General features: G+C 43.6%; 1 protein-coding gene across 3 annotated transcripts in view; it reads right to left on the bottom strand.

The window, feature by feature from the left end:
• PDE1C (phosphodiesterase 1C) overlaps positions 1–27594 on the bottom strand; it is a gene marked incomplete at both ends in the record, with an annotated part of 415822 nt that overhangs the window by 206200 nt on the left and 182028 nt on the right. The window contains one exon of one of the 3 annotated variants that reach the window (XM_082015330.1): positions 17951–19060. The exons of the other annotated variants lie outside the window; for them this stretch is intronic. Coding sequence (XP_081871456.1) covers positions 17951–18051 — 101 coding nt within the window. Of the gene's footprint in view, positions 1–17950; positions 19061–27594 lie in introns of those variants that run through there. 3 annotated transcript variants of the gene reach the window in all.

Genomic DNA, 27594 nt, shown 5'->3' on the forward strand with positions numbered 1-27594 from the left:
AGTGAGTCAGTCCTAGTAAAAGAAGGTTGCTGGAGCCTAATGAAAATAAATCCAGTAAGAGTTTTAAAAATAGGTATTTTGTAACAAACAAAACTTAACAAAGTGGTAGGTAGGATGACATTTCTGGCTCAAATGAGTTGAAGTCAACAAGAGAGTTCAGGCCACTATTTCAGTATCTGCTCTTCTGGGGACGAATGAATCCTTCATGTGGCCAGAGGAACAACATAATATACTGGCCCAACATAAAATTAGGAAGGTATTTAGTCAGCAACAAAATCTAGCTAGCTACAGCTATGTGGGAACTCAACTCCCATTGAAATAAATAGATGTGCAAAATTTCTCTTTGTGTTTCAACGCCTATCAACTTCTTCAAGGCTAAGTATCTGTTCCCAGGGTTATGCTTCTACCTCTGCCATTTAATTCTGGTGCATCCTCAGGCAAATGACTTTCTTCCTATATTTCACCTTCAGACCCTTTTCCATTAGTTTGTGGCTTTAGCTGTATAGGTTTTTGCACATTAGTTTATGACAGAGGGGCATAACTGGAACCCAAATAACACTACTTTTGAGTTGTTGCAAAAAGCTTGCACCCTTCCTGTGCACCTAGAAACCTAGAGATGAAGTGAATTTAATAGAAATGCAGAAAAACTGTGTCTGAATTTGGTAATGACGTTCTCAGGCCTTTTTCTTCTGAGAGAGGTGAGCGAGTTAATGCGACTGAGTAGGTACAGAGAGAAGTGAGGGCGGAGGGGCTGGGAAAATTAAGTAACTCTGCCAACTGCTCTGTTTTTGCCCCATAATCATACAGTGCAGAATATCAACTAGCTAGATGAATTGCTCTTTCAACTCCTACACAGCCCCCGAAGGATTACCTATACCACTTAAATTTTTCTACTCATAATAGTGGCTTGGTTAACATGGTGTTATTCCACATTTATTCCACAGGGTTTGGTATTAATGGCATCTTTTCAGTATATGGAGTAAAACTGTGGGTGCTGCAGAAGTAATAGGAGGATCTTTGCCTAACTTCATCCCTGGAAATTTATACAAAAATCTGAAAGTTACTGAGCATCACGCTCTGCTCACACACTGCTGCTAGAGACTAAGGGTTATATCTGCCCGCAGTGAGGTCTCTGCAGGCTCATAACTTCATTGCAGTGATCAGCCTTAGGCCACCAGCTGATGGACGTGTGGTTAACAACCTGAGGTATACACAGGTGAGTGCAGGTGACTTTTCAGTGAGTTAATGCTTCCCAGATCAGGAATGACAAGTGCCACAAGCATGTCCTTAGCCTGATGAGATGCTCAAGTGACTCAATTTTCAGGTTGAAGCTCACAATTGACACAGTGGCTTAATCTAATGTGTTTCGTATTGCTTGGCTATTGCAATAGGTTTGGAGGGCGCACACAGTTGGTCAAAGCAGTTTAGCAAGCCAGATAGATCTTCTGAAGTCCTTAAAACTCAGTGGCCTGTGCTGTCCCCTTCATTGTCTGACAACATACAAGCCTGGATCTAACGCAGCGTCTGCTTTCAGGCCGGATCCACGCTTCTTCGTGAAAAAGAGGGCAACGACTTTTTAGGGCGTTGAGAGGCTAGCTCAAGTGAACCTGCTGCAGCGGTTTACAAAGACATGGCCTGCAGCCGCCCCGTGGCACAGCTGGCGGATGCGAGTGCATCCCTGGGCATCAGCTGCTTCAGCGCAAAGTTCATCCTTTTGGCTTAAGCTGACGACAGCGGTGGCTTTAAGCAAAAGCACCAGGTTTCGTACTGCCGCGGGCAAGGCGTGCTCCTTACTGCCGGCTCTGCGGTGGAGGCAGAGAGGCAAAAGAAACTGCTAGGACATGAACTCCTCCAGCTGGTGCGGCGAGCCTCACCAGAGCTTGCCTGCCGTACTCATATTTTTGTCACTGACATTGGTAAACATGATGGGAGCTATGCACGGCGAAAGGAAACTCCTGCCTGAAGAGGAACATTTTACAAAACTACTTCTTCAGAGGAACCACAGTTGGTAAAGAAAACAGTTGCACAGCAAATATTTAAAATGAGTTATTCACAGCCTCGATGGGAAAGAGGGACTTTTCCTCTTCTATAGTTAGAAGCTTTATAATTAGCATGTTTAAGGTGTGAGCGGGACCTTAATCATCCGTTAACAAAAGCAACCAACAATGTCTGTCCTTTAGTACTGAAGTCCCAGCACGTCCACACCTCACGCAAAGCAGGGTTATTCTTCTCTGCTTCCCTGCGGGGCTCCTCTTACCAGCCCATTCGGAAATGCAGAGAGAAAAAGCCACTTTACCTCGATGAAACGTCCACCTCGTAACATGCACATCCCCGCAGGTCTTTTTCTTTTCTTTTTTTTCCTGCCAGAGCTGGGCTTCGGACGTTAGAATAGGTGTTAAGATAACACTACTAAAAAGCCTGTTCCATAGTTTAGCAAACCAACAGTGAGATAACAATGAAATTTGGCAAGAAAGAAACAAGTCTGTCTACAGGTCAAATCTGGAAGATTCTTCCTGCTCTTTTGTTACCCATCAGCAAAACTATGGTTTTACTGAATGATATCCCTCCTCTTCCTTTTTCTGTAGGAGCTGACCACAATTCATGTTTACTGCTTTTGTCCCCAGATCCTTCCAGCTCATCGGTCCAGAATCCCCAGGATTCCCCCTCGATGGCCACGTCTAGGCAGGAAGATCAAGAGCATTTCCCAGCTCCTGAGCCCAGGTGCCCTCTCTTCTGGCCGTATCACGTGGCGGCGTAGCCGTTCGTACTGGGGGTAGGCGCCGTCCCCCTGTGCGTCCCAGAGAGAGGAGGCTGGGGGCTCAGATCGAGCTAGGTTTTCTGACTGTTGGAATCACTTAAATAAATTGAAAATCTTCTCTCCCAGCAGCTCAATATTCTGAATCATGCAGTGCATTACCAATTAATCGTCATCATCACAGGATTAGTGATGCACTTACATTACGTTACCAAAGCTTATATTAATAACCGTGTATAAATCAATTCACAAAACCCCAATCTCACAGCACAAACTATGACCAGCATCTGTCTAAGCTCAGGATCCCATGGGAGCCCTGACCAGAACTCAGAAATATATTGAGATTGCCAGACTTCAAAGGGTATGATGCCATCAACTCCTGCTGGGTTTTTAATTCCTTAATTGAAACAGGAAGACCAGCTTTCTTGTTTTACTCACTCTCTAGTCAAGAAAAAAAAGTTATTTATTTTTTCTTCCACCTGGGTTGTTTACCAGAATACTGTGCTAAGAGAAAAACAATACAATCACAGAAACTATTGACAATGGAGAAGAAGAAATGGTAAGAAGTGGGTGAGGAAAGAAGAAAAGATTACATCTGTACTTGAAATTTGATGGAGGGTTTATGTGGGATTTTTAAAAACAAGAGTGTGTTAAGATTTGGTTTTAGTTCTCATGATGTTACTCTGATTTGATTCGTAATAAATTAAATTAATTTTTCCCAAAGTCAAGTCTGTTTTGCCCATGATGGTAATTGCTGAATGATCTCTCCCTGTGCTTAGCTTGACCCACAACCTTCTCATTATATTTTCTCTCCCCTGTCCAGCTGCAATTGCAGTTGCTGGGTTTTTTCCCCCATCCTTAACTCTCTTATCCCAGAGGTGCTACCACCATCACTGATGGGCTCGGCCTTGGCCAGTGGTAGGTTCATCTTGGAGCCAGCTGGCATTGGCTCTATCGGACATCGAAGAAGCTTCTAGCAGCTTCCCACAAAAGCCATCCCTGCAGCCCCATTGCTACCAAAACCTTGCCACGCAAAGTCATTTTAAATTGGACCCTGAACTATATGCGGACATGGTGAAATCATGAGAGGATGAGGTAGTCGCTTGTCTCATTTTAAGCAGATTAGACATGGACATGTGTAGTGCAGGTATACAAAGACAAGAAATGTTCACAACTTGAACAGGTACGATGACTTCAGTAGAAACGGAGACAAGACAGTTGAGAGGCACAGCAGACACAGTCAAAAAAGGAGGGGAAAACATTCATATCTTGGAAACAAGAAGTACTGCTACAAATTGGAAATGAAGCTTGTGCTCAGTTCACAATCAGTAAATAATGTATGTTAATAATTCAAGATCAGAAAACATCCTCACTGATTCTGCCCAAGGAAAATGCTGTTTTGATAAATTTTAGCTGATCTCACTGACCATTGGATTTCACCAGTCTAGTTACTGAATTTTCTGAACTGTGCAAAAAAGAAACTTACAGCTTCATCCACAAAATGGATTGCAATCATTAATACATACAAGTGATCAACGGATGTCTCTTGTGTTACCTCTGTTTTGATTTGACCTTTTGCCATAATAGGGCTCTTACCTGTGTCTTAACAACCAGTTTTCTGCTTGCTCATTTGGGGTCTAATGTGTTTACCAAGTCTGCAAGAAGCATAGCTGGAGAGGCAATGTGTTTAAATCCTCCTTACAGAAATGCCTCTGTGATAGCACAGGCAGTGAGGAATTTCTGCTGTAGTACAGCTCAAGGTAGCTGCAATCCATCCTCTACCTATTTAGTAAAGAGTGGACAGAGCCTGGAGGTGTTACAGTTGGGTGTTATGGATATGATCCGAGCGGACTGACGTTAACAACGCTATTACACTATATTCTCTCATGAGAGCTGATGACCTTAAATTGCACTCGAGTCCAAATTCCTTCACTGTTCACACAGTCAGAGTGCTGGGCACCAATTCCCTAGCAAAGCAGGGATTCAAGTATGGGGAGGGGGAAGGAGGAAGGGGAAAAAAGTAAGAAGGGAGTCTCTCTCAAGATTTGCTCCTGCAGATAATGAGGATGCAACTAACTTTGTCTACTTTGCACTACAAACTCAACCGATGGCTTGACCTCATCTCCCAAGGCTCCTGTAAAAGCAGCCACATATTGACCTTGGGCAGGAGGGCTGGGTAGGACTCCATACAGCTCTAACACTTTTATTCAACCAGTAGTGTAAGACATGTATTAGTTAAAGGAATTTTATTTTCTGATGGCATAAAGATGATCCATGATCAATTCTCATGATTTTATTTGGCTTCATTTCAACAAAGGGCAATCATGGCTTGCTCAAACTTCAGTAAATAGCACCTGCTATCAGAAGAGGCAGGGTAACTGTTGTGTATCTTTCCACAGCACAGTATGTATACCAAATGAGGAGAAAAAGCAGCAAAGGAAAAGTTTACTCAATTGGTCTGCGTTGAACACTGTATGTATAGGAACATTTTGAACAAGACAGCCTGAGGTACAAGGATCTGCAGGGAGCCCTGAGAACCCCATGGGGACAGCTGAGCACTCCAGCTTTGTCACCAAATGAGGTTTTCAGTAAGGCAAAATCAGAAGGTCAAACTCAAATTCAGTACTGGAACTGCCCTGTACTGGGCAACAGACTGGACTGGGATTGTAATGTGTTGTCATCTTAAATACAAAAGAAGTCAGCAAATGTTGTTCTAAAAACTTCTAAAAATATGTAGTCTTTGTACAGAGCCAGTACAATTACTGAAATCTTGAGGCTCTTCCTCTATATTTACTCAGTTTTCCATCACTCCTCATGTAAAAAAAACACACCACAAAACCATAAACAAACAAAAACAACAAAAAACCCGGACATTGCAGTTGGTGTGGATTTAGCTGAAGAAAAAGATGAAGTAAAAAGTAAAATGGGTCTGTTTCTTAAAATCTAACCCTTTGAAAAGAACATGATCTATGGCTCATTCTGCTTTTTCTTGCTACACAACAAGCAAATTCTCTTGTGCTTCACGCACATCACATTCTCAAGAGAAGTGCGTGCTCATAAAAATCCAGTTACAAGAAAGTACATTTCAGGAAAATAAAGTCCTGGGGTCTTAAAGGAATACAGAGCAGTTCTCAGAATTCATGCTTTAAAAAAATAAAATAAAAAAAGGATTGTCAAATCACTATACTGTATGACCTCTGCATATTTACTATTTGAAAAATACATATATACTTAGTCCAAGCGAGTGTTGCTCTCTAGCTGGCCACTCCAGATGACTTATGGAACATTTGGCTCTGAAATTAGTAAAGGTGATGACCTGCAAAGTACAGGATGGGTGGTACTTCAACATGCCTATTCTCTAACCTCTCCCACTGGAAGAGATTGTGGCACTTAGTGCACAATGGGGTCGGAGGGGCCGGGAGGGAAGAATACCTCCCCACTGCTCTGAGCATAGATGTGCTTCATGTTGTGTTTACATGGCAGCACTGACCTCCACAAGTGGGATGCCGCTTCCTTGCTATTACAATGTCTCAAAAAAGGGAGCATATACGCAACCTTTCCTGTGTGTTCTTTAGTTGTATCCTGTTTGTTTCCCTAAGAAAAGAGCTTGTGAGAGCGAGTCATTATCCACAAGGAGCGTAAAAGGGAACAACAGTTCCTCGTGGAATAAGGTAAAGCAGAATTTTGCAGAGCACATTTAGGGGCAATATTGATGTATCGTGTATGTTGGAAGCACATAATACTGTTAAGCAGGAATTCCATTCCCCCAGTGGCAAAAAGCTGTTAGACCCTAGAAGAAACAAGCATGTACAGATTAAAAACTTATTTTAATCACTGCTACTAGGTAAAATGAACATATTCAGATTCTGCAGGAGCCAAACAGGCAGCTGTCCAGTTTGTTTCATGCAGGGTGGCTCTGTGATTAGTTACAGCATGCACGACGATGGGGAGGGGGGGAATCATTCTTCATACCCTGGATTAAATATCAAGACAGGAAACATGGACTGGAATTACATCAGACCAGACCAGCCGCGTGCGTGAAGTCACTAAACAAATCTGCATCTTGCCCTAAGCTCTAGTAAATCTATCAGACTGTTGCTTGTTATTGTTTCTCCCTCCAACCCTCCTCCCCCCGAACATAACCCACCCCCTCTGTCTGCTAGTAGACAGCTGGTGTGACGCAGAATTTTAAATCTCATGTTTTTGTGCCAGGCCGTCTCCTGACTCTGGGTTACAGGCTGAAACACTCAGATTACTGTTGAACAAGCCTAAACATGGGGTGAAAAAATTGCCGCACAAAGATGCACTGTTCCCTTTCCAAAAGAAGGTTGACTTCCCCATCCCCACCACCCAAGCACCCCCTCCTTCAGCTCGCTGGTAGTTTTAAAAAAAATATCCAAGCCTTTTAGCGACAGTGCTTTGTGTAGCGAGTCAGGACTGCTAGCGTCCTGGCAGAGCCTCCTCGTTAATAGACCAATTATTAAATGTCACTCTTAGGAAAAGGCAACATTTGAACTCCTCGTGAAAAGCCAATGCTCTTTTCCTGGGCTTCCCAGCAGCCTGTGTTTCTCCGGGAGCAGGGACGTTGCGCAGGGCAGCCATCTGAACAACGAAGGGCCTCTGGGATAGCCAGTGCAAGCCTGTTGGAGGAGGAAAAGTGGCTTCAGAGAGGCTCCCATCCTCAAAACTGCTGGCTGCAGTGGGGCTCAGCGCCTTCAGCGGACTGCCTGCCGCTCTGTCAGCACCGCTTCTGCCTCACCACGCGTTATTCCCGGCAGAGGGGAAACAAGGTTGCCCACCTTTCCTTCCTCCAGCCCTGAGGCGTGAATGACACACAGCTGGCTCCCCTGAACCAGGCGTGAGGGCAGAGGGAAGGAAGAGAGGAAGGAAGGGAGGAAGGAGGAGAGGGAGAGAGGCGGCAGTGCCGTCTGCAGCCCCGAAAGGCTGCCCTGCGGTCTCGGCGTGGGAATTCCTCACCACATAGGGGGAAACTTTGGGAGAGGGAACTGGGACGGATGGGTGGGTGGAGGGATGGCAACAGGCGTTGAGCACACACATGGAGAATGGAGGAGGCCGAGTGAGATTTCTATTCCTTAAGGCCCTACTCCATGCTGTCACCAGCTGTCTCACAAGCATCTAGATGCCACAGCAACTGGGGCGGGGGGAACGTGTCTCAGAAGCCTTGGATATAAAGATGTATTTAAATAAGTAAGTCCTGTCCTTTCCACATACCAGGTGCCACAGTTGTGACAGCCACTCTGGTTCTCCAGAGTTTGGCTGCTGTAAGGGAGGATGCAAGCTCCCTGCCTCTGTCCCAGAAGAGGAGCAGATCTGCCTCCATAAGGTAAATAGGTAATTGAAAGTCCAATTTGATGTTTCATAGATTGTGAGGCTAGGTGGGACCGTTATGATAATTTACGCCAAGTTATTCAGCAAATTTGCATAGCAGGAATGTCATTCTTCTCCATTTGCAAGAAAATATCTTCACTGCAGTCAAGTTAATTAGAAACAGGTCTTCTAAAGATCGCTGAGCACTTCTACAGAAGCCTTTCTCTGCAAAGCACTTTAAAGATGCTCTCTGTACAACGTGAATGACTTCATCTACACATCCAGTCCAACTGCATCCAAATCCTTAGGCCCTCTGAACCTAGAACACTAGTGCAACTAGGAAAAGGAAAGATAACTGACCAGACAACGGTAATGGGAAGACTGGAAGGGAGAATTTTGACTGGTGTTACAACAAGAATGTGGCCAAGGTACCAAAGAAAGTTCTTTCATCCTCTAAAGAAACAAAGCAACGGCCTCCTGAAGAAGAAGCCCTCATCTCCCTGAGTAAAGACATGCTCAGTAGGTGACACGGAAGCAGCGCTTTGTCCAGCATTTATAACCAGAGGTGTTCTTACAGCATTCAGGCTTTCCTTCAAGGTCTTCCGTTAGAATGTGAGTGAGGCCAAAAATACCGTGCTACAGATTGGGTGGTATTTTAAAACACCCTTAAAGTCAGCCCTTGTCCCTGTGATTTCCAGCAAAACTCAAACTCCTAAATGACTTGCATATATGTTGTGCTATGAGCTATTTTAATCTTGAAGTAAATAAATCTCACAAACGTTTACATGTAGGGACCTGAAGAATTCACCGGACTATCTCTTTCTCTACCACCATTTTTTTTCTTTAAAAAAAAAAAACTTGCTCTGGTTCTCCTCTCCACCCTTTTTTTGACTCAGTACGATCTCTTGTAGATGATCTCCCAATTCTCCCCTCCCAGCCTCAACCCCCACAGCTTCCTCTTCTTTCACTTTTCAAGCAAGTCTGAAAAAAGAGAGTTCTCCCATCTGACTGTAGCTGTCCCTGCTGCATCAATATGTGTATAGGAGCATATTTAAATTGTGTATTCAGACTCTTTGCTTAGCAGACACCAGTAACTGCTTACTGCTAGTGAATCCCAGAAAACCAGCTGCTCCACAGGAGGCATGGGAGGAAGTGTGATCTGAGCATCATTTACAGCAACCATCTGAACTGCTTAGCCTTGCAAGGGGATTTAAGCTCTACTTCTGCTCCTTTGCCCTTGGATGCTTGCTGCAGCTTGTGCCATGCGCTCTGCAGGGACTCCCTGCATGCCACAGCTGTAGCTCAAGGGCTCTGTACCGTCTTAGCTGTGAAAAATTGCACAGATCTTACGTTTAATTTGTGCTAATCTTGGTGTTGAAATGAGATGTGCACCAAGCCAGGATTCGTGCTACAGATGGATATTGTGCAACTTTCTGTCTTGGCTAGGAGTTTTGTGCATGAATAGTATCTGTCCCTAGGAGTGTAAGAAATCACTCCTGACGTGATGACACAGACCTACTAATAGCCATTCAAAGTGTCACATTAATAACAAAATGACTCCACAGCTTGACAGATATGGAAGAAAAGCATGGAACTTGTCATACACATCTATATGCATCTTAATAACTAAATTGTCTCCTACATCTCTCTCTCCAAGAAAGATTATGACAATCCTCTCCTGCCTGCATGCCTGAGCTCACATGGACTTCTCTACCCAATGTCACCAATTGCTAGGTGTGGAGGTCCTCCCAAAGAAGGCAAGGAAGACTGTCGTGACCGGAATTTAATTCCTTGGCAAAGACATAGCCTTTCAAACCTCTTCTTGACAGCCATGTAGAGCTATGGCTCTCTCAGAGCTTGGCACCCCGCATCTTGGCCAGGAAAATGGAAAGATCCCCAACACGGACATTACCAATTTTTCAGAGGAATCCTAATTCCACTTCAGTCAGCCAGCTGGGTTTATTACAATCCATTTCACCGGAGTCTGAGCTGCACTCTTAATCTACTGCAAAATTTTCATTCTGGTTTCTTTGTATTTATAATCACACCTTCAAAATTAATCTGCTTTTCAAATATCCAAGACAACCTTGGACAAATTTTGGCAGAGGACTGGAGCAGTACTGAGTCTGCTGGAAAAAGGACTATTGCTCAACTACAATTCAGATTTAAGCACAAAGTTGGGCTTGACACTGTTGGAGAAAATTTTACACCATCATGGGGCTAAACAACTTTTCTCAAGCCATCAATTACTTGGAAAACCTAGCTTTTCAAAGAAAACAAACAAAAAAATGCTCCAAAGAGCAGGAACTGGGTTCTAATTTCAACCCCTCAAATGCATTGGTATCAATGAGGTCGTTCTTCCCAGTATTTACAGCACAGTTCAGGAGATCAAAAACAGCCTTACAAACCCAAACAAGCCCTTCTAGAAAATCTCCGCTTTATCCAAATCCCCAGTGTTTTGAGAGCAATTCGCATCTATAGAGGCATGTTTTACAGCTGCTATAGTGTTTTAATGGGTCAGCCCTAATACGTGAACCTCAGTCTTCCCTCATCTGCCAGTCAGGCTCAGAGTCAAATCGTTTCTAGAATTTTGAAGGAACTGAAGTGATTTTTTGATGGAACAAGACAAGAGAGAATGGAACAGTAAAATCTCACATCAATTGCAGCAAGAAAAAGAATAAAATACTAACACTAAATAAAAATCCTTTGAAGGGCTGAGTTGGGTTTAATATAGTGTTTGAATCCACCAAAAGCTGGCAGATGAGGAGATGAGCTGGCCTCACAGCCTTTAAAACACGCACACACACACACAGAGGATTTTTCAGTGCGGTCTTTATTCGGGTTTTATTTCTTTCTGTATGGACTCCTATCCCACCAAGACAGTTTTAAAAAAGAATTCCAGAAAGAGACTCTTAATTTCCCTTTGAGCCAAGGTTTAAATTCATCTTCCCCAAAATAACTTTTTTCATATCCTTGTTTCCTATGCAGGATTGCAAGCTTTATAGCAGTGATATTTGAAAAGCACTGAATTTAATATTACAAAGGGAGCCCCTTTCTTCTACGACAGACTGTGGTCTTCTTTTTATGACTACTGAAATAAATAATTGCTTTTTGGGCTGCAGGTATGATTCATTTGTACTGCCTCCAGAAGAATAAAAGCTTTTTTTATGATTATGGCAAAAACTAGAGAGTGTATATTATTTCTTAGTCAACATTTTAGTATTAAACATGAAGTCTTCTCTCTTTTGTTACCTACAGGACTCATCTATTGATTTAAGTTTCAAATAAAAGTCACAGGGTGGAACAAAGTAACGGAAGGAATGTGGCAAAATTTATCAGTTTACTGAATTACTACAACTCCAAACACTGTACTTTTTAATTAAGTTTTTCTGAAGTTGCTGTTCTGGTATTTATTAGAATATATTCTCCCCTCCGTCCATTTTTCAGCCATGAGATTAGCAGCTGGCAGCACTTCTGTTCCCTTTGCTCCTTCAAGGACTATACTGCAGGCAGTATAAACAAGCTGTTACAGGTTAGTTTAACAGTAAAATTCAGCCCTTCTTCACACTATGGGGAGAACAATATGATGCATCAACCAGACCCCAACAAACCTTAAAACTAGTTGTTATTCATACCCACAGAGTAGCTCACCCAAACTAAGAATCTGTAGGTCACGCTGCAGCACCGCAGCCTCCAGCACATCCCCAGCACTCACTTGCTAACCAGTGAGACCTTCTTGATCCTTTTAGAAATTGAGACAACCACAAGAAAAGTGAAATTCAGACCCAAGAGGCCTACAGAGAGGTTTCCTGACATGGTTCTCTGATAAATAAGCCCTGTCCGTGCTCATTAGGAAAGGCAAACTAGAAACAGGGAGTCGACAGCTGTATTTAAATACGATTGAAGGTAGCTCAGTTCTGCTCCCAGGGTGAACAGGGCTTCAGTTTAAACCTAGACCCTCAGGAGGTTCAGGAGGACTGAAACCAAGACCAAAGACAGCCCAAGTGCCTCTCTCACCTCCGGAAAGGAATTAGCATATTTATATTTTCCACTTGCGAACTAATTTACACATTTCCTAACAAAGTGGTGCTTTCTGAGGGGCTTTTTAACCTCTACTATCTGCTGCCAGCTAAAATAAATGGGGACAAAGCCCACTGTGTAAAGCGCACCTCAGAAACTGAAGGGAGCCCTCTGTTTTCCTGTTTACGATGGCCATGTAAATGAAAATTAAGCAGATCAGGAGACTGTCACTGGCAGAACCAGCTGTTCTGTATGTGACATTTTTCAAATAAGGAAACCTAAAAATACTGTAGAGCACATACAGATAAGACTGGGAAACAGATAACTGAGCAGTGGCACTCTAATGTTTGCCAGATGGTCTTCAGTCATCAAGGCTCCACATTTTCCCATTGAAATCGGTTGTTGCTTCACCACTTACTTGAAGAACAAATCTGGATCTTACACAAATGTTTGCACTGAGACCTCTGCACGGTCAATAGGATGCACGGTGCTTTGCAGAGGAAACTGAAGTCCTAAGCCCTAAGTGCTGAAATATTTTTCCAGATTTTCAGTGAATCCATGAAGTTTTCAAAGACACTGATTTACGTGTGTTTCTATCTTCCTTCCCCATCAGATTTCTGAAACCAATTCTACATTGACAGGTTTGAGCAGGAGAGTCCAAAAAATGAGGTCAAAGTCAAGCATCTAATTTGAGTCGCAGTTCAGCGATTGCTGCTGTTTGTAATCTCATCTTCGGCAGCATGAGGAAGTACTACACTGAGAATGAAGGGATTTATTATGTATTTGGCAATTTAACATTATAATCCCAGCTACTAGGAAGAAGGCTAAAGCCTATTTTGTTTCCTCTCCTTCTCCAATGTTTAAAGCATTTCAGGGGCATCAGCAGATGCCAGTGATGCTGGTAATACTGTAATAGCTAGAAACCAAGGTTTTATTTTTCTGCGTAAAAGCAACCAAAATCAAACCGAAAATGTGTCCAAGCTGGGTCTTCAGCTGTCATAAACTAGCACATCTCCACTGAAACTAGCAAAGCTCTTTGGATATATGCCTCTGCATTCTTCAGTGTCGTCAGACACAACACCTAGTCCTGGGGTTGAAAAGGGCTTCAGCGCTTTCTGTGTTCTTGAGAAATCGGGAAGTAACTGAAGCCGCTTCATGGAGCTTTAAGAATCCTAATTAGCCAGTGGGAGTTCAGTCCCACAGTTAGGGGTGCAAGTGCTAAAACAAGAACACCCCAACACAACCACCACTCATACCTCATGCTCATACCTCCCTAGAGAAACAGTCAGCTTGAAAACCAACCATGCAGTCAATATTTTGAAATCAGGTCCCCAAGCCCTGCTGCTAACAGTGTCCTGTAATGGGTCCCACCTAATCTTAACTGATATGTTTGGCAGAGCAGAAGGTCCCGAACTTAACAGCATGAGTTATTAGCACAGAATCACAGAATGACTAAGGTTGGAAAGGACCTTCAAGATCATCAAGTCCAACCGTTAACCTAACATCACCATGCCCCCTAAACTATGTCCCGAAGCACCACATCCACACTTTTTTTGAATACTTCCAGAGATGGTGACTCTACCACCTCCCTGGGCAGCCTGTTCCAGTGTTTGACCACTCTCTCGGTAAAGAAATTTTTCCTAATATCCAATCTAAGCCTCCCCTGGTGCAACTTGAGGCCATTTCCTCTCGTCCTATCACTAGTTAGTTGGGAGAAGAGACCAACACCCACCTCGGCACAACCCCCTTTCAGGTAGTTGTAGAGAGCGATAAGGTCTTCCCTCAGCCTCCTCTTCTCCAGACTCAACAACCCCAGTTCCCTCAGCAACCGTAGGAGAGTGGAGGGCAGAGTCATAAGTAGCTCCTGTGTACACAGTGTCCAAGCCCGGAGCTGAATAAGGCAAGTCTGAATAAAAGACTGCTTTCTGGACAGGATCCATGGGCCAAGGAAGACAGAACAGAGCAAGAGGCTCAAGACCCTTTTTCTGGCAGCAGCAGCTATTGAGAGCCATAAACAATCAATCAACACATCCTTAAGAAACACAGTTTCTTGCAGGCTGAGCTTGTCAGCCTTCATGGGTGAGCACTGCTTGGGAATGAGAGGCAACTGTTCAAAGGCAGGCCCCACGTGAGGAAACAAATGGACAACCCCGCAGCCCAGCTGCAGCCGAGGAACTGAGGAGATCTGCTCCTGACTTAAACAGACGCTCAGCAGGAGCACGTGCACACACCAGCGGTGCGCAGAGGTGGCCCATCAGCAGCCAGGGAGCGGGAGCGTGCGTCTGCTCGCGGGGACAGGGAGGCACGGGGTGGTGGGGAGGCACCACTGGTGCCCAGCAGCACTGCTGGGAGGCAGGCAGCCCTCGGGCAGCCAAGAGGGAAGCCCCATCTGAGATATCCCTGAGGGGATGCGAAGCTGCTCCGGGCTGATTTGTTTATGATGATGACGAAACTCAGAAGCGAGTCTGTTGCTGGGAGGTCCCTGCTGCAGGGAAAGCTGATGCATTCGTTCCCAGGGAAGAGGAGCCCAATGGCTGCATGTCTGGTGCACGCAGCCGTTTTGCTGGAGTGAGCTCCTACAAGGAGAAATCCAGAGTAATCCTCTCCCTGACATTCTGGCACAACATAAGAAAAAAGGGCAAAATTGTCAGTTCTCAACTTTCAAGATTTTCCCCAGGGAGTTTCATATATCTCTAACAGGACCCTTTGCCCAGGAAACAGCTTATTCAGAAAACTCTGCTGAAAGTTTATTAATAATAAACCACTCAAAGATTATTTTCTAGGCTGTGATTAAACCTGAATTAATATCTAATAGATCATGTATAAAAGACAATGTTTATTTCATAGATCCCTGGTTCAAGAGACCCAAATATTTTGCCACAGATGACTTACTGCCCAGTGAGGCAATTTATCACGCTCATTTAAACCTGAGAAAACATTATGGATCCACTGACTTGATTCTCTTATAAAATGCTGCACAGAATCATTAAACCATGAACATGTATATGTCAAGTAAAAACATTTCAGCAATGTTACTGCACTATTATTTTAGCTCATTCTTAAACAGGAAAAGCAAAAGGAATCTGTACACGGCCTAAGGACTATCACCTCATACTGCTATTCTTAAAAAGCAACCAGGCTGTCCTGACCAAGAAGCCGAGTGTTGGAGAGATACATAAGGAAAAGGAGAAGGAAATCCTTCCACTCCATTCCAGAGGCAAAGTCAGTATCTTGTCTGGCTCTTAATGGCAACGTATGACTTAGGTTGCAACAGACAGCTGGCTTCAGCCTCACAAAATCTGCCCTTTGCATGCTGTCCAAAAGACCTACCTATTCCTTAAAAATATACACCCCATGCCCAAACCTCCCATGGCCAACCATCCTGTGGGACAGAACCATACCCAGGCACACGGCAAGAAAGCCCTTGCCAGACTTGCTTAAGCAGAACACACACTACGTTCGGGGAGTCTGAAAAGAGTCTCAGCTCAATCACTCCTTTGCAGCCTTTCGGTTTCCATTCCCTTCAAACCAAGTAGGCTGAGATGGCGTAAAAATTTAAAAAGCCCCTTTCCCCACCCCCTGGAAAAGCCAGGTATTGCAAGAGGTGATGAATACTGGTTTGTCCCCTGAGTCACTGTGAGTAAAAACACGAGCTGGCATTGGGGTGGGAAAACGGAGAGGAAGGTACCAGGTGCCGTGGGTGAAGTCCTACCAAGGAGATGTCCAACCCAACGCTGAGCACCTAAGACTGTTTACATCATCACAGCCCTTCTCGTTTAAGAAGGTGTGTCAGGATGAAATGACCTACTGGGTATCTGCCTGCTGCAGACTGCAACTCCCCGGGCAGTTTCAGCCATCAGCGTGCTCCCTGTCACTACCTATGTAACACCACGCTGGAGGCACTGTTGTGCCTTTTAACTAATTCCTGTGTGATACGGCTGTCGGTGTACCAGAGGCAGCGGGGAGAGGCGTCTTCTCAAGTAGCATTTGATCTCTCCAGGATGAAGCATCTTGTCTAAGAGTTAATTGAGACGGCTGTGCACATCTAACTGTTCTTCTTACACATATAGGCATGCATAAAAACAGACAAGAAAAACGATGAAACATGATGCCAAACCTCAGTCTGCAACCAATTTGTCTGTATGTGGCTTCTGCATGTGCTAAAAGCCCCCATATAATGACTGGGAATGGAAAATCTTCTCGTCTTTAATTAGAGCAGAACACATTTCAGTTTTCATCTTGTGATCAAGAATTTTACCCCCCCCCCCAAAAAAATCTATCTCCACTTTAGGCAAAGAAATCTTGAAACTCAGGAGAAAGGATGTGTTTGTTACACACACTGCCAACAGAGAGGGCTATACTGAAAAACAGCCTGAGGTTCAGTTATTACGTATCTAGAATAAGTCTTACAGTTTTGCCAAATTTCCAAAAGGTAGAAGAGACCAGAGCTTCATGTATAATATGCAGACACTGCCTTGTACTAACAGCAGGAGAGATCCTGAACTACAATGCTGCTGAAGAACTACCTATGAACCTGAGGTGGAATCCAAATCATCACGCTCCTAAACTCCATATTAGACAGAAATCGAAGGACTCCTAACACTACAGCATGGCACAGACTTGAAAATAAGAGGGTTTGTTTTGTGTGGCTGTTCTATTTGGAAGGCTTACAAGACAGCTGTCATCTACTTTGATTAAGTTCCTTCACAAAACAGGCTTCCTGGAGTGATGCCTTGAAAGAAATACATATTCATGCATGTCTCTTAGACTGCTTGGAGTCCTACAGAAGTTTTGGATATGCTTTACAAAATATGCCATCACTGCTCACACAAAATAACTCTCAAAGAGCAACTCAAGTTTAACTTGGACCCATTTGTTTTCAGTTATTAGCCTGTTCTTTTTACATTTTCTTGCTTCTGCTGTTTCCTAGCCTTCTTGCTCCCTCCCCACCCCCCTTTCCCTTGAGGGCTGAAATTTTAATAACTCTAACATGTGAGGCTGAAGAAAAAACCCAAACAGTTCTGAACACAGCGGGGGCACGCAGCTTAACATGGTAATGCTCCTCTTTGCCTTGGCCAAAAACTGATGGGCAAATAAATGCTTCACTGCCAGCAATGGATCTTATTGCTGGCAGACTGTATTTTACATACTGAGATCTGAAAAAGATGCCAGACGTTGACTCTAAATAAGCTACACAAACTCTACAGCCTATAAACTTTTACTTTTCTGCAGTGCCAAGCTCTTCTTTAAGCACAGGTATTTTTTTTCTACTCAGGAGGCAGTGTCCCATCATTTCATGACAAGTCAGGTTTAATGTATAAATTAGTAAGTACAATCCAATCCGTGGAACATGAATTTGCTGCCATTACAAATGCTGTCAGAAATGTTTTCCAATTGTGCCTTCTCTGCCTATTTTTTCCCTATTAACCATGTCAGCGCCAGAAATGTTGTACACTTACAGGGGAAAAAAAGTCTTCTGTTTGTTGCATCTAAGGGTAAGATTATTGAGAACAGAGAATCCAATTAAGTACCATTCAAGCTATAACAAAACTTTTCTAGTATAGCAGCTAAAGTAATTAGCATCTCAGTAACTGCTTATATCTTACAATGCCTCATTAATGACATTTCTGCATTCCCACTGGAAAATGTTTGTTCAATGTAACAAGCAGTTCAATGTAAGGAAGCAAACGGATCTTTTGCTAAGATTAAGTCACTGTATTTATGGAGAACAGGTGTGGAAACTCCTGGGAGATTTTGAAGGTACCAGAAAGAAAGGAAAAAGAAAGTGCTACAATAATTTTGACAATGGGAGGAAACAGTAGAAGGATATGAAAAAATACTACTTACAAGCCTCGGAGGCGAAGCCAGATTTTCTCTATTTGCTCTGGCTGTAGGTATTTCAGAGAGTTGCTCTCAAATTCTTCGATTTCTTTAGTCGGTGACTCCATAGCTGCAGGTTACCGCTTTGGTTAAAGCTCGGCGAGGACGGATGCTGCCCCCCACACATGCACACGCTCCACCTTTAACGCTGCCCGGGAGCGGCCAACATTTTTGGCAGCCACTTGTCCCCCCTCCCCGCGAGCGGGGCTGCGTGGGCAGCCCGCGAGGGCTCAGGTGTACGCGGGGGGCAGCTGTGCCCGCACACCACCATCCTCGGGCTGACCGAGGGGATTACAGACTCATCTCCAGATTGCAAACCCACAGGGAATTTTTTTCTTTTTTCCCTTGGTTTTTGTTGTTTTTTTTTTTTACAATAAGCCAAGGATACAACTGGTAATACCAGCTGAGGGATCTTTATCATGGGAGGAGGGAAGGAAAACCCCTTGCTGACAACTGAGCTGTCTGCAGGGGCAGCTGGGGAGTGGGGCGGCTGCACAGGTCCCAGGGCTGCCCATTGCTGCTGCCGCACGAGTGGCAGCCCACGGACCCTCCGGCCTCGCCCCCCCGTCCTGCCACTATTTTTTTTCCACTTACCAGCAGCGCTGTCGACAGGCTCAAAACCTGACAACTGAGGAAAAAGTCGTCTGTCAGCATAGCCCAGGCACAGCTTCTCTCTCAGCCTCCCTCTCTCTCGCACACACACAAACACAGGCGCGAGAGAGAGAACAGGCTATTGGAGAAAGGCTGGCTCTGAATAAAACCCAACCAAGCCAAACCATTTAAAAAAAAAAAAAAAAAAAAGCAAGGGTAAATTACAGAAAGTGAGCGACTCACTCCTGGCAAACAGCCATCTGCTTCATTGCAGTCAGCCTGCTTCCCTCAGAGAGCGACACGCAGCATGGGCTGTGAGGCTTTAACTGGGGCAAAACCCACTTTTAAAATTAAATTGGTAAAGCACCATTGCCTAAAGGCCCCCAAAACACAGAATGGGAAGTCTGTGTCTCTTCTCTCTGAAGAAAGATCAAGCTCATCACATTAGTCACGGATATATCGATGCCTTTCAACAAGAACCACAAACAATACATTCAAGAAGAATACATTATTCATAATGCATGAGGCTTGAAAAAGGACCTATGGATCAAACTCAAGAGGTTTGCACAGGGGAGGTTAAAACCTCAGTTCTGCAATAGGACGCCTGTCTCCGGGTCCCCTGGGGCACCCCATACTGACCCCAGGTACAGCAGGGACCAAGATACTGGGCATCCCCCTCTACACCTGTGGGGTCCCTGCTCTGGGCAGGAGGAAGGACAGGGATTTCCTTCGGTTTGCACTGATCCAGTCAATCACCTCTCAAACTCTGCCAAGATCCTCTGCATGCACCTCTTTAGTTAAGGTTCTTGATGGGCTGTAGTCAGCCAAAGGCACTAGAGCAGAGGGAAAGTAACTGTTAAAACATCATCCTAGCCTTAACAGGTATTGTCACGTATTGCAAAAGTCACCTCTTGAGAAGCAGAGCCTGCAACAGAGGAGTTCGCCATGTGAGGGAAGACAGGCTCCAGTGAAAATATGCTTGCTGGTGACGACTTCCAACTCCAGTTGTGCAAGTCCACACACCAACACTCTGAGTAGCTTGTGGAAATGTGAAGAAGACATTAATTAGCCTAATCAAGCAAGCCCTTGTTTAAAGGGCTTAAATCAGTTCTTAGTCATGTAACTTGACTACTTCAAAATCCAGCCAGGCAAAGTGAAAACAGACCATCCTGCCTGCACAGAGGTTCTCCTACCCCATGGGAAAAAAAAAAAAAATATTGCAGATTTATATATCTATACAAAATCAGTGGGGTTTCTGCTTTGGGATGTTGTGTGCTATAGGGCCTATGACGGGGCTCAGACTCTGAAACTGTGCTGCTGAGTTTGTGCAACAATTTACCAATTCACTCTCTTGTTTCTGCATATTCAAGAGTGCTTTTCATACGCAGGAGAGCTAGAAGCCTTGCATCTATTAATGCAAAAGGCAGTTTTTACTGGTGGTGGGGGCAAGAGTTAAAAAAAGTTTTGAGGTAAAACCACAAATCTTTACACTTTTCTTCCAAATTAGAGAAAGTGCTAAGGTTCATTTAAATTCCAGTGAGATTAGACACGGCTCCATAAAAAGTTACATCATATTGACAGAAAGAAAGCAGCCTATACTGAATTAAAGCTTACATTATTAGACTCTTACCAACTTTGTGGCACTTTCGACCTTGTCAATAAGATGACCCAGTCTTACTGATTCATCAGTAAGACCCAAAAGCTGAGCCACATGTTTCATAGGTGACAGGTAATCATTCCCCTACTCCTTATCTCTGTGTCTCTGTCTGAGAACCAGCACAGCGTTACCACCTACCTATAGGAAGGACGGCAAGCTCCACTGACGAGGAGGAGACTGTAAGAGCAAGGCATTATCGTCCTTCATTATTTCTGCATCATTTTGCCAACATGCATACAATATCCATTTGTTATTAGACTTTCCAAATGCAACCCATCCCTTTTAAGGAAAACCTTTGTAGCTTTTAGCATTCATACAAATCAACACAGAGATGCTGAGATTTCTATTTCGCTGTAGGAGGCAAAGCTCCCTCACCCTTAGCTCCTACAGGTTTTCAATATTAAAAAAAAAAAAAAGACAAAAAAACTTACACGAAAACCAGAGGCAGGTATTCAACCCTGTGGACACATGGCCTACCACAGTTACATAAAGTGGTCATCAGAACAAAAATTACCATTTACATTTCATTTTTTTCTGTATACCTCTTTCAATTCTATTGCTGGATGCACAGAATTGCATTTTTCCTGTTCAGCTTTAGTCAGGAGCATTTTCCATGAAGTTTCATTTATTGCCAAAACTCATCATTGGAACAGAGAGGTCTTACCAACATGCTACAAACCATACACTTTTAAAATAACATTTTCCCTTGAAATGATGAACATATCAGTCCCAGCTCATGACTAAAATATAGTCAACAACAATCTGATGCTGTTGTAACCTGTATGGTTGTACCTTACCCATATATTATCTACTTAACCAATGATTCATTATTTTCCTCAGCAATAATCAGCCAGTTGAGATTAGCAGAACCCAGGTACTTTTCACCTTCACCATGTTATTATTTACTATACAAATTATACCTTTAAGATACCAGATAGTGCCAGAAAGAATACATACGTAATGACAGAAGAGAAAGAGTTATGAAGGAAAGCAAAAAAAAAAAATTTTCAGATGATATCTAAAAGCAAATAGAGAGGGTTGAGTCTAAGGATAAAAGGAAAATTACTATAGACTGCAGAAATATCAGAAAAATTATGAACTAGTGTCATAGTTATGAAGACAGTCATGCAGGGAAGAGATATTGGGCAGGCAAAGATTAGCAAGGTGGAGAGAAGAAAGGAGAGAATGATGAGATTTTGTGCCAGCCTAGGAAACCTCCACAGATTTGAAGAACTAAATTAGTATTGAGTGGATCCTGTAATAAAGGTGATACAGGAGAACTTAGATATTCTTCCAGCCTTGAATGGTGCATGGCCTTTTTTTTCATTGTATTTTGACCTACAAGAGCCTTTGAGATCATAAGCTACCTAATACAAGGACTGTGCATTCTGATAGCTAACTGTAAAAATAAATAAAACCGGGAAGTTGAGACGGGGCCAAGTCGGGAGAATTGCAGACAAAAATGCCATTGCACTCAACTGTTGAAGAAACTAAGGGCTGGACCGATATGATGTCACAGCAATGATATTTATAGGAATTATGGGCAGAGATAGGGCTCGCGGTGTTTGCAGGAAACAAGGTGATATGCAAAACATGAACTGGGAGAGGAAAAAGCATTGGCAAGAGTGACACCAGCATTGGAGCCAGTGGAAGCAAATGGAAAGTCTAAAGGCAGCCACAGAGGAATCGGGAACGTGTCTGAGGATGCTGCTCCTGCCAAAGGCAAACATTTTTACAGTTATGACACTTAGCTGAAGGAAGTTGAGACAAAGACACCAGTTTATCTGCTCAGTGCAGGCAGAGATGGCACTGATGAGAGAGTCATGACACAAGGTGGCTTCCCGTCCCATTTGATTTAGTGTTGTGACACAATTTGGAGCTGGGGTAGGAGAGAGGTCCCTAATGAGATCCCACACAGCACCACCACTGTGGTAACAAAATAAAAGAAGCTTTTAGCAAGAGTCTCTCCCCTTCAGTTCCCATTACCTCTCCATTTGGCTTTGCTTTGTATAGAAGACTAGAAAAAAAGTCATTTGGGACTTCGTAAAAATAAAGTTTTCTTCCTTCTTTAACAAAATTTTACAGTACAGTAATGCTTTTATTCCTTCCATGATAACAGAATCTCCAATAATTAATTAGAAGCAACAAAGAATTCCTAGCAGCTGAAGCAGCATGAGGATCCTACCTGCTACCTGGGTCTGTTGCACCACAGACACTTAGCACCTCAGGCAGTCTGGTGGTTTGTGACCTGGAGAAGGTCACCTCATCCTCGCAATGACATTTAACTACATGCCTGCAACACTAGGTCCAGGGAGGGTCTCATCAAGTACTTGATGCTAATTTTCAAAAAGCTGGTTGTTTAATGAATGTTGCTTAATGAATAAATAACCTTCCCATTGTTAGGTATTAAATTCTATCAGCCGTCAGCCCCAAGCAGTTTAAATCCTTTCCTCAGAGTAGTTCTTAAGGAGTCACCCAGGTACAGCGCTGCTGCCATTGTCAACCATCTTCGGTTCTCTGCAATGAAGTGAGATCCTATATATAGGATAAATATAACCAGCAAGCAGCTGAGTCAAGTTGGGACATGTTCAAGGAAAAGAAACAAGTTATGAGGGGTAAAAGCACGAGTAATTCCCAGATGGTCCTCTTCCCTCTTGTGCATTACAAAGGACAACCCAATATGTTTGCTCTAGGAACCTCTTTTGAATGATAAGAACTGCGCAAGCAGCCATAGTAAGCAGTTTTCTGACAAGGGCAAAGACGCCCGGTACCAGCTTGGGGCATGCTGTCTGCTTACGCTTTGCCCAGGGAGGTGGTGGAGTCGCCATCTCTGGAAGTGTTCAAAAAACGTGTGGATGTGGCGCTTCAGGACATGGTTTAGGGGACATGGTGGTTCTGGATTAATGGTTGGACTTGATGATCTTAAAGGTCCTTTCCAACCTAGTGATTCTGTGATTCTGTGATTCCTGCAGTGACGATGGAATACAGCGTTATTCTTCACTGCCTGTACTGCTTCCTGTTACAGTGATGCTCACCGCAGTGTGTTGCTGCCTTTTGGTGGTAAAGCAGTTACAAAACACAATGTCTGTCTTTCCGCTCGTTTGATTTTAAGGTACAGAGAGAGTAATGGGGAAAAATAGGAATGCAGGGTATTGGTATCATCATGTTTGACCTAAAGTTTGGGATTCCCTTGCTTGTTTAAGTCCTGTCGGTCCGATTTTGTGATAGGTGCCAGCAAGAATAGCAAACACCAGGACAGTGTCTGTGGCTGTAAAATGTTACGAACTTGCCCCATAAGTATCTGCCATGAATACATATCATCTTGCTTGCCTTGTCCTTAAACTGATGGCTCACCTCATGGCAAGCAGGAGTAGCTTCCCAAAGGGTGACGTTTATAGGCTGAGCGAGCAGCACTGCCTCAGCGCTCGCTCGTGTTGCTGCATAGAGGCAACAAGTCGCAGGCACACAGCAAGTCCGGCTCCGAAAGGCGGGAATGACACCATCTGGTTCATTCAAAGTGCTTGACTATCATGACCATCATTTGACAGATGCAGCAGTAAGCCACCTCCTGATGGATTAGCCATGTCTTCAAAGCAGAGGAGAGCTCAGGTGAGCAAAAGCCCACCCGCCTGTTGGAGACGTCCGTTGCCCAGCCTCTGGCAGGTGAAGGCCATGCTGGGAGCGCAGACAGGGCTGTATATGCAGCACTGCACAAACTTTGACCCACTGCGCTGCATCCAAGCACCTCCCCAAACTGTCCCTCAGGAGATGCAAAAGGGATCCAGGACACCGCTGCTGCCTTCAAACAAGGTCTAGCCCAAGGGAGAGACTGGATTTGCCTCTGCTGCTCTGTTACCTGGCACCAGGTGCAGGGCAGGAGGATTCCTTCCTGAGTCCTGGAAGCAACTTTCTTCCCTCCTCTGCTCACCTGTGGGAGAGGAGCCGGGACACCCACCCCGGACAGCTTTGGCACACTGTAGGGCAGTAGGTCAGCTCTGTCAGTGACAGCAAAGAGTGAAGAGCAATGGGGAGGTCCTAGGCAGGCCAAAAAAGCCCTACCCTGGCCTCCTCCTTTATCACAGCACATAGATTTGTGAAAATGGGGGCTTTGCCCTCTTTACCTCCCCTTCCTCAGACCAAGACCACACTTGTGTTCATGCTAAAAGCCTCTTGATTGAGCCCTGCGCAGGAAGGATCTTAATTACAGGTACTTCTCCTTCCTCACTAAGTGCCCTGTTCTGCAGGACTGCTGACGCAGGAGGATGCTGCTGACATGCAGCAGAGAGATGTTAAGAGGCAGCTGAGGAGGGTAGCGTCCACAACGTGCCTCTGTGAGGGCAGGCATCTCTGCAAAACAGACAAAATACCAGGGTGTGCAGGAGTAGGTCTGCCTTTCTCAGGGTGCTGGTGCAGGTATTTCATACACGAGTCCAAGGCAGAATGGTCAGTCACCTCCGACACCTACACAGAGGTGTAGGTGTCACACATCTCTACCACACAGCAGTAAACTAGGCTCTGTCCTTGGATTAAACTCCCCAACAACAACTTTCCTTAAGCACACCTACAGTTCCTTTCTTTTATTTTTTGAGCAAAGACTAGAAAAAGAGTGGGAAATTTCAGACTTCTCCTTGCAGACTTCACCAGAGCCAAGCGCGTACAGCAATAACATTTAAAAGGCCCACTGAAACACATCTGAAAATGCTTCCAAGGCAGCAGCCTGTCTGATGGAAACAGCACTTCGGTGAGCACGAGCAAACCAGAGAGCGATAATTTCAAAGAGCAAGATTTCTGATGTCTTTGCTGGACTGCAACAGAAACAGCTAAGCTACCCCATGCTGAAGGGGTAGCATGGGGCACTGGAAGCGTGCTGAAATGTTGCCTGTTGCTATTCCTACATATTGCCTGTGTGAACATGCATTTTCTCCCATCAATTAATCTGATTTGACAGAATGAACGCTTCAAGCGTTACAACAAGTTCTATAATTAGTATGACTACAATGTATTCATATGTCTGTCCATGCATAAATAATCCAGCATATATTTTATTCTCTTACCACTAATGCCTCCAACCAAAACTGCAGCAGAGTATTTGTCTTTGTTTTCATTATTGCATGTCTGAGTCTGGATTTCTGAACTTCACTTTTGGCAAACATTGTGATAAGTCTGCCAGTACCATACTCCAAAATATTATGCTAATACTGTATTCAAACAGTTTGTAAAACACTGACATTTCTGCTAATTCTTCTAATGCCAAAATAAGTTCGGCAGATTTTGCTTAGTCTTTATCCTAGCAGAAAAAATATGTCTTACTCATTTTCAATTAAGAATATTTTGGGGGGGCAAGGGCCTTAGGAGGAGGGAGAGGGGATCAGCTGTATCACTGAATTGCATTTATCCTATTTATTCTTCATGTTGAAATATAAGAGAGGGATTAGGAAATATTTAGACATTGTAGCTGACTTGCATGCATTTTTTAAAAAAATCAGAATGACAGCACTCTGTCCCAAGCAAAACAATTTTAGAAGGTTGAACTCTGAGAAAGGTAACCACTGTGCTAAGTGCATGAAGAGTTAATAGAAAAAAATCCTGAGAGTTGGAAAGCAAATAAATCAAGACATTCTTCTAATAGCATAATAAACTCTGTCACTCTTCACTACAAAATAAGTGGTAGTGAACAGAATTACTTGTACCTGATTCAGCTTTTGGCTGCTGAAAAAGCATTAATACTCACCTAAATATTAGGCATTTCTGATAGCAAGAAACTGTCATCAAAGTGTAAATGCCTCTGTCCCATTTAGTCAAGAACGTTGTAAGGTCCTAAGCCTAGTGAATCTGCTCTAAAGACTCATAATTCAACCATATATTATTCCAGTGCGAACAAGCAACATATCTGTTAGCATCTGGAGTTACACTGGTATGAATGAGTTATATTGGTTCCAGATTTTTGTTGCAATTCCACTTTCTAGTTTTATTAAACTAGATCAACTACTTCTCAAACTGTAGTTTGCAAGTGAAATTTAATCTCTTTTTTTCTGCCTAAGATTAGATTTTAGGACTTGATCGTAACTGACTCACACCATTAATACCTCCATAAGTGAAGGTTGAAAGACAAGGCTGCAAGGGTTAAAACTAGCCAAGGAGTAGCAATCTCAAGGCATGTTAACTGCCTTTAATTACAAGCAGTCACCCAGTTCCCTCAGGGCTGGGGAACTGTGATTTCTGCTGCATCTAGTAATTACAGATAGTTTTAGCTTCTCTGTCCAGAAGGACAGATGTAGCCCACCCAGGGAATGCTGCACTTCCAAAAAGTTTCAAAAAGAGGGAAGGAGGGAGAGAGAGACAGAGGGAGAGATAAAGATAATATGTTAAGACTACTGTTGCGTTCCCTGCATCCTTACAAAGTGTTCAGTCTCAGACTGCCATCAGGACTAGGCATACTATGGAGAATTTCAAGCAGGAGTTTTAAAGGAAGGCAAGTTTTAGCTTTTCATTGAAAAAAATAAATAAACAAACAAAAAAGTGACAGTAAAATCATCAGCACAAAAAAATGCCACTGATGAAGTTGGTGGAAAAAGTGCTGCTTAGTTAAACTTTTCTTGACTCAAGCTGACAGTTTTGATTAAAAGCTCTTGGTGACTGATCAGAATTTTTCTGTCAAATACTATCAACTAATACTGCCACTAAGACAAGTGCATACCTCTTTTGCGGTCTGTCCTTTTTGACCCAGAGTTGCTCAGTTTCTGTGAAGGCAGATTTAAGAAAACTTGTAGAAACCTTCTTCAACTTGGAAGGGTTACTGAAGTGAGAAAGCTTCCATGCTGATGACACTTGAAGTTATTACTTAAATCATGGCATTGCAATAGCTCCATAAAAATCCCTATTGCGCTCACTTAGAACGCTGCAACTTTGACAACAGCACTGTTACTCTTGAAGGGCATTTTTAAAAGTCTTTTTTCTTTAATGACCTCCACAGCCCTAGAAAGCCTTAAAACCTGTATTACTATATGCGACAGTTTAGGAAGGAGGCATGAGAGAGGAGTGATGGTTAAGGGAAAAGGAGCTTTATAAAATGCTTTGCAAAATAGAATGAGGAGAGCTTGAAAACTCAGCTATGAGAAGTCTTGGCAAAAGCAGGTAAGATGTGAGTAGTGCAAGCAATTAATTACTTAAAAGAAATATCTAATTAGAGGATTAAACAAGAACTGGCGTTCTAGTCTTTTCCTCTTTCATCAGCAAACATGCGATGAGGTCAAAGTAGGCCATTTTGAGGACCTGAAGCCTCTATACAAATCCTTGCAGAGTTTCCTGCTCCAGGACATCCTTTGCACCTTCATATGCAAAGGGATTGAATAAATACTGAAGT

This window comes from Phaethon aethereus (genome assembly GCF_964289735.1).
Source record: "Phaethon aethereus genome assembly, chromosome: 2".
Classification (NCBI taxonomy): Eukaryota; Metazoa; Chordata; class Aves; order Phaethontiformes; family Phaethontidae; genus Phaethon; species Phaethon aethereus.